The sequence below is a fragment of the Coffea arabica genome, chromosome 8c (genome assembly GCF_036785885.1).
Source record: "Coffea arabica cultivar ET-39 chromosome 8c, Coffea Arabica ET-39 HiFi, whole genome shotgun sequence".
Lineage (NCBI taxonomy): Eukaryota > Viridiplantae > Streptophyta > Magnoliopsida > Gentianales > Rubiaceae > Coffea > Coffea arabica.
In genome coordinates this window covers 8,668,723-8,678,887 of record NC_092325.1, presented here as the reverse complement: position 1 = coordinate 8,678,887, position 10,165 = coordinate 8,668,723, and the positions used below count along the sequence as shown (strand labels likewise).

The following is a 10,165-nucleotide window of genomic DNA, read 5'->3' as shown; positions in this document are numbered from 1 at the left end:
AGTCTAAAGTGTTTTTGACCCTTCTTTGCGAGAAATCCAAGGTGAATCCTTTCCCTGTCTTCTTTAGCCCCTTCGTCCTTGCCGGGAAAAAACCCCACCCAAAATCCCCACTTAGCAGGAGCCAAAATCCCTTCCACCTCTTCCACCGGCGCCTGCACTGGAGCAGCCGCCTACCCCACAACATATCACGGTGACATTCCCACCTCTCCTCACCTACCCCTGAAACAACTGCTCTCTTCCCTGTCTCCTCTCTGTTTCTTGCTTATAAATCCTTACCACTATATAAACTCCCTATGCTTACGACTTCGTTTGCTGAGTTGCAGCATTGATGCCCGGGCGGTGTGGTTGTAACTAACTTTCAATACTATGATGAACGCCCCAATTATTGGTAATTCCTAAATCCCGGAAAAAAAAGTTCTGTTCTTTCTCGATTATTTTTCCTTTTACGTTTATGTTTTATTTTTTGTGAATAATTTTATGTATGGTGATCATTTTTGTATTTTGGCGGGGTATTTTTGAAGATCCCTTGCAGGGGGATTTTCCGGAAGTAATAGAAGAGTTTCTGGAACATGGGGTTATGAAGTGCATTGCTTTTAATCGCCGCGGAACTCTTCTTGCCGGTATTTCCTAAGTCCTATGTCTCTCCCTCTTTCTCTCTGTGTCCATATTTGTGGATATTCGATTGCAGGTTGTTTCCCCCTTTTGCTTTTGGAACAGTGTACAGACGGATAGGTAGATAATATGTCGCTTAAGTAAAGATTCCATAGCTAATAAAGCCTGCTAAGTGGCTTGAAATAGAGAATAGAGTATGTATTCTTTCTCAGAATGCTAGGTGGCTGATGCCACAAGGTGCTCTGTTCCATCTTATACTTCGTTGTAACACGGGCCTCAATTCATTCAGGAATTAAGCGTAAACACGAAAATTTGACATTATTTTGCCATATTAATATCCATATCTACAATGGAGATTTGGCGATTTGTAGCGCTAGCTTGTCCTATTTGCTTTCTGTGCAGGACACGAGCTACTGTATATGATTTTTTTTTTTAAAAAAAAAAAAAAAAATTGCCGAGGCCTAGTCTGCTAAATTATTTGATTCTGGTTGTTTTGAAGTTGCAAACCGTCAATTAAGAAGGTCATCAGGTGCTTGTGTAAGAGCTGATAATTTCGCACGCAAAGATCTCCCAGCATCGAGCTTTCTTTTTTGGGCGGATGAATTAAATTTTGTTGAAGCCATTCTGTTAGCCAGAACAAAATTCTGTCTACTGTCACTAATTCATTCCCTTTTCTTTTCTTTCTTTCTTTCTATGGAAGCAAATCTGTAACTTGATTACAAAACAGGAAATGAGAGTTCCCATGATTGCACCTATACAGCATTAATGCTATAAGATGAAAAGACAGTAGCTTGCTATACACTATGAATAAAAAACAGAGACAGACAATCCCACTGAACTGCCATTACCAAATATTCCCTAGTCTACTTGACTCCCCTCCAAGACTGAGCAGTAAACCTCAAATCATCAGTCACAGCATGCACAGTACCGGAATCGACACCATTTTCTTTTGAAATAATGCATCATTCCTGCACCTCAAAAGCTGATACACTATCACTGCTAAAGCTAACTACAAGAATTCATCTTCAAACTGAGCTTGAGAATGGATATACAGCAGCCATTCTAACCCAGTTTCCCCAGAGTAGGCCCCTGTATATTTCAGACAGATTTTACCTCGGTCTATACTGCAGCAGCTACTGGACAAACAAGAAAGAGATGATATATTGATTCATCAGACCGGTGACATAAATTCATTAATGTAATTTACTTGCATGAGTTTATGGTTCTTTGTAGTCTACTTCCTGTGATATAGTAGCCACAGCATATAAGGAGAATCTACGCAGAATATTCCTGTACAAAACCAGCTTATACCATTGTGCTACATTATGTTCACCTCTCAAGGTCTTAACTGCAGAAACAACTTAGGACTGTCCAAAGGGATGGCCTAGCCATCTGACGTGATGACCTGCCTTATGTCTGGTACAATGTTCTCAGGAGTGTTCTACTTTTGTACCTCCACATTCACCCTAAGACTCACATGCTGCCTTCAACATTCACTCCCTGTTACTCTCAAGGAAAGGCATCCTCTGACATCCGATCTGATGCCATGGCTGTCCTTTTTGAAACAGTCTATTTGTTACCTCAAAACACGGAATTGCTCTCTATCTCTCTCTCTCTCCCTCTCCTCCCCTGCCCCCACCCAACAAAATCAATTGTATTGTGATAAACTTAATTGTTTGTGTCATCTCTGCTTTGGTTCTTGCTTGTAGTATTAGCAGTCCCAGATTGATTTCTTGGACAACAATCCTGTTAATACATGAAAATTGGTTTCATTGACAGCTGGGTGTGCCGATGGAAATTGTGTTATTTGGGATTTTGAGACTAGAGGTATTGCAAAAGAACTCAGGGATGATGACTGTCTTGCTGCCATAACTAGCATTTGTTGGTCTAAGTATGGTCATCGCATACTTGCCTCTGCTGCTGATAAATCATTGACTCTCTGGGATGTTGTCAAAGGAGAGAAGATAGGACGGACAACACTTCAGCAAACCCCTTTACAAGCACGCTTGCATCCTGGCTCTTCCACTCCGTTGATCTGCTTAGTTTGCCCCGTCTCATCAGCTCCAATGATTGTTGACTTGCGTTCTGGTAGCACAACTGTGCTTCCTGTGTCATTACCTGACACAGGCAATGGTCTTGCCCCTCCATCACGTAACAAATTTTCAGATGGATCTGCACCTTTTACTCCAACTGCAGCATGCTTCAACAAATATGGGGACTTGGTTTACGTAGGAAATTCAAAAGGGGAAATACTTATTATAGACCATAGTAAGATTCAAGTCTGCGGTGTAGTTCAGGTTCCTGGGGCCTCTGTGATAAAAAATATGGTGTTCAGCAGGAGTGGACAGTATCTTCTTACGAATTCAAATGACCGTACTATCAGGATCTATGAAAACCTTCTCCCTTTGAAAGATGGACTTAAGGCCCTTGATGAATCAAATAGTGGCTTAGATGAGCTAGATGGTGTTGAAAAGGTTAAGACTATTGGATCAACGTGTTTGTCACTCTTCCGAGAATTCCAAGATTCCATCACCAGAGTGCACTGGAAAGCACCATGTTTCAGTGGTGATGGTGAGTGGGTCATTGGTGGGTCTGCTAGCAAAGGAGAGCACAAGATCTATATATGGGACCGGGCTGGTCATCTTGTTAAAATCCTTGAAGGTCCAAAGGAAGCATTAATGGACTTAGCATGGCATCCTGTCCACCCCATTGTTGTCTCTGTTTCCTTGGCTGGATTGGTTTACATTTGGGCTAAGGATTATACTGAGAATTGGAGTGCATTTGCTCCAGATTTTAAAGAACTTGAGGAAAATGAAGAATACATAGAACGGGAAGATGAATTTGATTTGATGCCTGATACTGAAAAGGTGACATGAGAAAGAATCTATAAGTAGTAGAACTTTGATTTTCTTTGTTCTGCTTCTAATATTTGTGTACGCTTGCAGGTGAAAGAATCAGATGTAAATGAAGATGATGAAGTTGATATCATGACTGTGGAGAAGGATTCGGCTTTCAGTGATTCAGATGTATCAGAAGAAGAAATATGCTTCTTGCCTGCTGACCCAACTCCTGATGCTCCTGAGCAGCAAGACAAATGTGTAGGAAGTACTTCAAAGTTGGCTGATAGTGCTCAGTCAGGATCTCCTCTATCTGACGAGGCTGGACAAAATGGACATGCAGTGAATCAATCATCAAGCCCCCTTGAAGGTAGTGTTACTGTATGTATATCTTATGTGAAATACAAACCAAAGTCGGGCCAATCTTGATAGGAATTCTTAAGTTTAATCTGGTCTAGGCATTATTAAAATCTCAAATAAGCAAACTAATTAAAACAAGAGCAGGTTACAAAATAGCTGTGATTAACAGAAAAAGCCTGGATGAAGGATGCTTTGTATCTACTCTTAGGAAACTGCAATGTAGTATCTGTGCTACTGTGTCAAAACATCAGTTGTGTTTATATCTGATCTGAGATGGAATTACATTGGCATTCAGTTATTTATAATTATGTTGTTTAGAAATTCGACCAGAGAATGATAGATACCCCAGTAATTCTAAGGTTTACCGAAGATTCAATATTAGTCTTTGATTGTTGGGATTTGAGAAGAAGTTTCGTTGTTTATGTTTATTTTTCCATTCTCATAGTTTAACCCAAAACAAGCTTAAGGGTATAGATGTTTCTTTACACCAGGATGCTATTTCATTATTACGAGTGAGATTTGGGTAGAAGCTTTGCACCTATTGTCAAGTGTACTCATTGATTAAGCTGCATTTCTCCTTGCACCAGGATGCCATTTTTATCTCTAGGTGCCATCCTGCTTGTTTCCTCTTTTTTAGGGCATTGTTCTGTTACCCAAAATTCTAGGATACTTTAGTACACAAGTCCATTTTTATCTCATGTTTACTGAATAGAAAGTTCAGGGGTTCCATATGGAAACATTATCCTAAAGCTGAAATAATCACAAAAAGGTAAGAATTGGTTTCTTTGGAAGAGTTTTTTCTTTTTGGTTAATTAAGATGAAGTAATTGCAATCTAATTTGTGGAACATCAGTACATCAGAGTTTGGTGTTAACCTGTACCATCTCATCAGTTGGTTCTTTTCATTTTCTATTGTTCAATAAATTCTTGAGATTTTAAGGCTTATAAATTAGGAGGTAAAGTGTGCAAGCTTGATCTTATTTATTATTTCTTAATGTGATCACCCACTTTGCCATGCCTTTTCACTGCACGTTTTTATACTAAATTTGAAACATAGCATCAAAAGTTTTCCCTTCCTTTTTTGGTTTTTTTTTTGCAGTTATCACATTAAACAAAGAGCCCTGGCTTCTATTTGTTTGCCTGGTCAACCAATAGGCATCTTGCCTTATTGTTATTCTTCCAGTCTTTTTTTTTGTGGCATGTAGACGGTCATCTACTTAATATTTAGTATTCGTGATTTGGAATTTCTTTTCTGAGACATCATTCCATGTGTGCTTATCAATTTGCTTGGTTTGTGTTAATTGACTTGCTGAGTTCTCAAACTTTTTGATGTTTAATGTGCCAATTCATGTGCCTGCTTATTCTTGTCTTGGACATAGAACTATACAAAGTTTGTCAGTTCAACCTGGTTACCTGTCTAGGTCAAAGGCTAGATAATGTTGTACCATATCAATGTCTTTCTAAGAGATAACTGTAGGAAAGTTAATAAGATATGTGGTTTCTTCCATTTTGCTGCTTAAGATATTGCTTTCTTTAAAAAAAAATTGTGATTTCTTTCTATTGGTGCCATTTTCTTTTTTTACGCCTAATTTTTATGATCTCTGTGAATTGAAGACAATTTTTCAATTAGGATTTGGATCAAATTTGTGTTGAATTAGACACAAGTGGCATAACTGAAATTATAATGTAAAGGACCAAATTCACAGGGACTCCAAATAAAATCAATCATTAGCTGCTAGCTTATCTTATGGGATACTAAATGATAATTGAAGAAAATCAAATGTTGTACCGCTCAAGTGGACATTGGAAGATAGAAAAATAGGAAGGAATGATAGATGAGAAAGAGTCAATGAAATTGGTGACATCATATACCAAAGCTGTGTAGTTTTAATACATTCTGTCACATTTTAGCGATATGATTATGGAAAGCAAGACAGTTATCTTTATTTCTCCCTTTCTGTTGTAATCATAGATATTTAGGATAGTGGATAAGGTATTATTTGTACTGAAGATAAAAGGAGCAAAAGGAGTATTGTACGATGCACACTTTCTATTCTTTTGTGAAACATGTCTGTTTGGGAGTAGCAACCTCTCTTCTTAGAACTAGTAATAGCTGTCACAAGATCTTTATCTCCCTTGTTGCATCTATCAAACTCTCTTTCAAGACGGAACAAAATTGCAATTTCTAAGCAAAGAAGGTCAGGATTATGTGGAATAGGAATTTTAGGATGACTTTATCATTCTATAATTGGGTTCCTGAAGGTTGATCATCAGTACCAGATCACAGTAGTGCTTTAATACATTATGGTGTTGTGAATCTTTTTTGTCAACTTTATAGGTGAGACGCACTAAATAGATTAGGACTTCATTTCCGTGAAGTTAACTACATTGATTTTGTTCATTTTATTTTTATTTTTTGAGGGTTGTGGGTTTTTTAGAGGGTAATTTAAGTATGTGTCTGCCTTGTAATTCAGGAATGGATAACTCAGCTGCTGAGGACACAGGAGGCACTCGCTTGAAAAGGAGGCGTAGGCCTTCTGATAAGGTGATGGAGTTACAGGTAGAGAAGGTTAAGAAATCTTCACAGAGGATGAAACCATCTGGTAAATGATGATAAACTAATTTAACCACTTTGTTGAATAGTGCATTACTCTCTAAGAATTTAGAGGCACACCTAGGTAATATATTTTCAAACAGTTGTACCCTTGAGATTGATTTCCTTTGTTAGATGACCGTTGAGACTTAAATTGTAGAATATTTTCTATAATTGTTTGATCCCTTTTGTTCACCAAGATTTGGCAATAGTTTCCGTTGATTAACAAAATTCCTTTGCAAAAGCATTTACCTTTTTTTTTTGTGCTGACTTGGTAACTTGTTGAAATTGGTACCAGTAAAAGCTAAATTGTGTTCTTATTTTGCAGAATCATTTTGCTCCATCAATCATAGATGATGTTTCAATAAAATTCTGTAGGATTTGGTATTGAAGTGGAGTTATTACCAGATACTGTAGATTGTCTGGAAGTCACTTGTACTGATTGCTTTCCTTCAATCCATTCTTCTCTTCCCTTTTTTCTTTTTTCCTTTTCTGCTTCTCTTTTTCTTCTAATGCTGAATGTAGAAGGGTACTTTGTTTATTGGTTTCATGCTGAACAATGTGTTTGATATCAATTTAGCTGCAGTTTAAGAGCATAAGTGGTAACTCCAGTCCTTGTCATTAGATCTTGGCCAATGTACTGGATGCAGGAGAACATATCTTTAAGGATGGCTATATGATATCTGACTACAACTGATACATTATATTGTTATTTATGTATGATATTTCTAATTTCGACCCATCAACTCAAAGAATAACTGTATTCACATTCTTGCAAATTGAGGCATCTGAAGACTGTGTAGCTGTGGTTGAATTAGATTTGACTGTAGGCATCCATTCAAAAACAGAGGTAATCTTCTACCTAAAATTGCAATTTTTCCAGAGCTTGGCCGACATTGCTGTGACCAGGACTTCAGTCACCTAATAAATTGCTTAAACAGTTTGCCAAACATCTGTGATTGTTTGATTGCATTGCAGTAAGCGTAGAATAATGCATTTTGCTTCATCTATGTAATGCGATTGAGAGTCACTGGCTGACATTTAGGGACATTTGAACAGCCCAATCTGTCAGAAGCAAACCATCTTCTCCCATTTTCACCAAGTTGAACTCTGCTTATAGCAACTCTTCTTAAAAGATTTGGATACAAGTTTTTTCTGTAAACGTAATTAGTACAAGGCTAGGTTCCTCGTACGTTGGCTGTAAACATAAGCTTGTTTAGATATATACATGTTTAAATTGTTCTAAAATGCTGCTAGTTTCAACAAATTTGCTCTCTTTTCCGGAACTTTAGTTACATTACCCATTTATTTTGGAATTCATTTATTGAAGTAAGGGTTTGAGGCGCATTATCTTGAAGCATCATTAGTTGCACAACCAATCGCTTGTACTTCTATTAGCATTTCAGAACAATGTGAAGGAAATGAATAGTTGGCTGTAAAATGAGCGATTGAGGACAATGGCATTCACATATTTTACCTCAAGCATGCACTTTGTGTAAGAATTCTCTTAAACATATCTCATTTGCTTAATATAAGCTACTTTCTGACCTAGAACGTCCAACTTAGCCTTGGTAATTATCTATGTTGCATTGGACAAATGCTGAAAAGGAATGGGGCTCAGACTTTCTTTTAGTATGACTGCTGGCACCCTTGTGGTAGATTGTTAAACATATTTGTGTTAACCTTTGAAACACTTAGGGTGTGATCATTTGTGGATTAAATACATTGCATGTCTAGATGGATGTTGATTTTTTCCTAGTAGGCAAAGTAGAAATGAAACAGAATCTTTATTGAAGATTCCCAAACATCTGCTATGCCTAACTCTGAGGTTAGGCAAAACACTTAGGGCATAACCTTCTGGACTTAAATACATTGCAATTATACATGGATGTTGATTTTTTCCCACTGGGAAAAGATAGAAATGAAACAGAATCTTTATTGGAGATTGTGACAAGTAGGATAAATCACAAAACATATTTGAATATGTCTTATTGTTAATAGTATTAATTGATTTTTTTATAGATGAAATAAAGTAAATTGTATTTTGATTTTTTTTATTGATTCTTTCTTGATTTGCTTTATTAATGGATTTATCCATAATTTTTTTATTGATTCACTAAAAAGTTGTGTATTGAGTCTGGTAATATTAATGATAAATAAAAATATATCTATGTATATTCCTTCAATGAAAATTTGGAGGAGATCCATGGCTGCAGATTCCTACTGGAATTTACTCCAAAATTAGTGTTGAGGTAATTAGAAGCAAAGGTCTAACGTGTTCTAGAACCTGTTGGCTTTGTCAAAAAGCATGTGCCCTGTAACATTTTCATCTCGTGGGTCATGTGAAGAAGTAGAATGAGTACTATGAGTTCTAAATGGGCTGCAATGGCTGATAATTCTGTTTTATTGTGACATAATGGAGTTGAGCCATGAATTATTTATCTTTCTTGCCTTTTTGCTGTGTTTATGTGGTCTCATGGCAAGCAATTGGACTTGGTACAGAGAGGAGTATTTTTATGCAGTCAAGAATTGCACTGCTTGCTTGTTGAGTATAAGCAGCAAAAATTACTAGGTTGATAAAAGAATTGCTTTAGCTGCTTCTACTTATCATATGTGGTTGACCAGAAATCTTGTTCTGTTACAACATCAGATGATTTGCCCTGATATGTTTTGCAAAGTTTATTGATGATGTCAAGAGAATATGCTGTGTAGAGGTGTTCTATTCACTAGAGGGAACATGGACGTCAGCCTAAAAAGGGTTCAGAATGCAGTTTCCTTTCGTAGATAAGTGCTACTATCAGTATCACGAAGGAATGCCCTCTATCTTACTGTACTTGTCTATAGGGATCTGCCATTTTCTTTTGTATACTGTTTCTTGCTATTATCAATGAAAATCTTGTTCGAGGAAATACAAGAGGAGGAAGCAAATTTATTTATTTATTTTTTACTTTCTTGTTTACACTTTAGATCCACATACTTCTTGGGTTTCAAAGCATATAGATTTTGTATCATTTTGACACTACAGTAGTTTAGTTGTTGCTCTTTAAGAATGAATGTTTCTCATTTGGAAGATTTGCAATAGAATGTTCCAGAATGTTTTGAAAACTTTTTGGTGTAGTGAATGATTACAACCTTGGAAAGCCTCGCAATGAATATTTGTAATATACATGTTTGTACACAAGCTTATATCGAATTCTGCTTTCAGAATATTTCATACAAGGAAATTTCCAAATATTGAATGGACGCTGAGGTTCCCATCTATTGACATATGTTCATATTGCATCATTATATAGATCTTGTGACTGAGTTCCTTAACTACCTTAATGTTGCCATTCAATACCCTTGCGGATTAGAATTATTCTATAATGAATATCTCTACAAGAGTCTATTGCCTGGCCCGTATAATGCTTCCTGTGTCTTTCAAGTGCAACATGAAAACAGGTATATTATTGGCCAAGAAATGCATCCTGTTGGGGTATTATTGGCCAGCTATATATACATACATATACATATACATATACATATACATACACATACATACACACACACACACACACACACACACACACACACACACACACATATATATATATATATAGATGCCATGAACTTGTCTGGAAGTGCAAGGCTTATCAACTCACGCTTACCTGGTTCACACACACACACACACACACACACACACACACACACACACACACACACACACACATATATATATATATATATATAGATGCCATGAACTTGTCTGGAAGTGCAAGGCTTAT

At 36.9% G+C, this 10,165-nt stretch overlaps 1 protein-coding gene across 3 annotated transcripts; it reads left to right on the top strand.

Moving 5' to 3' along the window:
* LOC113707185 (protein RBL-like) lies at nt 1-9,360 on the top strand. Of its 3 annotated transcripts, XM_072063202.1 has the most exons (7): nt 10-190; nt 324-388; nt 522-620; nt 2,392-3,479; nt 3,558-3,819; nt 6,283-6,411; nt 6,730-7,113. In XM_072063202.1, the coding sequence occupies exons 2-7, from the start codon at nt 367-369 to the stop codon at nt 6,756-6,758; spliced, it is 1,629 nt and encodes a 542-aa protein (XP_071919303.1). In that variant the 5' UTR covers nt 10-190; nt 324-366; the 3' UTR covers nt 6,759-7,113. The 3 variants fall into 3 exon arrangements, with proteins under 3 accessions (XP_071919304.1, XP_027085182.2, XP_071919303.1); XM_072063203.1 differs by lacking the exon at nt 6,730-7,113 and adding an exon at nt 9,052-9,360 and having other exon boundaries at nt 1-388; XM_027229381.2 differs by having other exon boundaries at nt 1-388.
* Nucleotides 9,361-10,165: the final 805 nt, after the last annotated feature.

Coding starts and splice junctions, on each gene's coding strand:
- LOC113707185 (XM_027229381.2), top strand. CDS start 367: ATGATGAACGCCCCAATTATTG. Junction 389..521: donor GATGAACGCCCCAATTATTG/GTAATTCCTAAA, acceptor GTATTTTTGAAG/ATCCCTTGCAGGGGGATTTT. Junction 621..2,391: donor CCGCGGAACTCTTCTTGCCG/GTATTTCCTAAG, acceptor TTTCATTGACAG/CTGGGTGTGCCGATGGAAAT.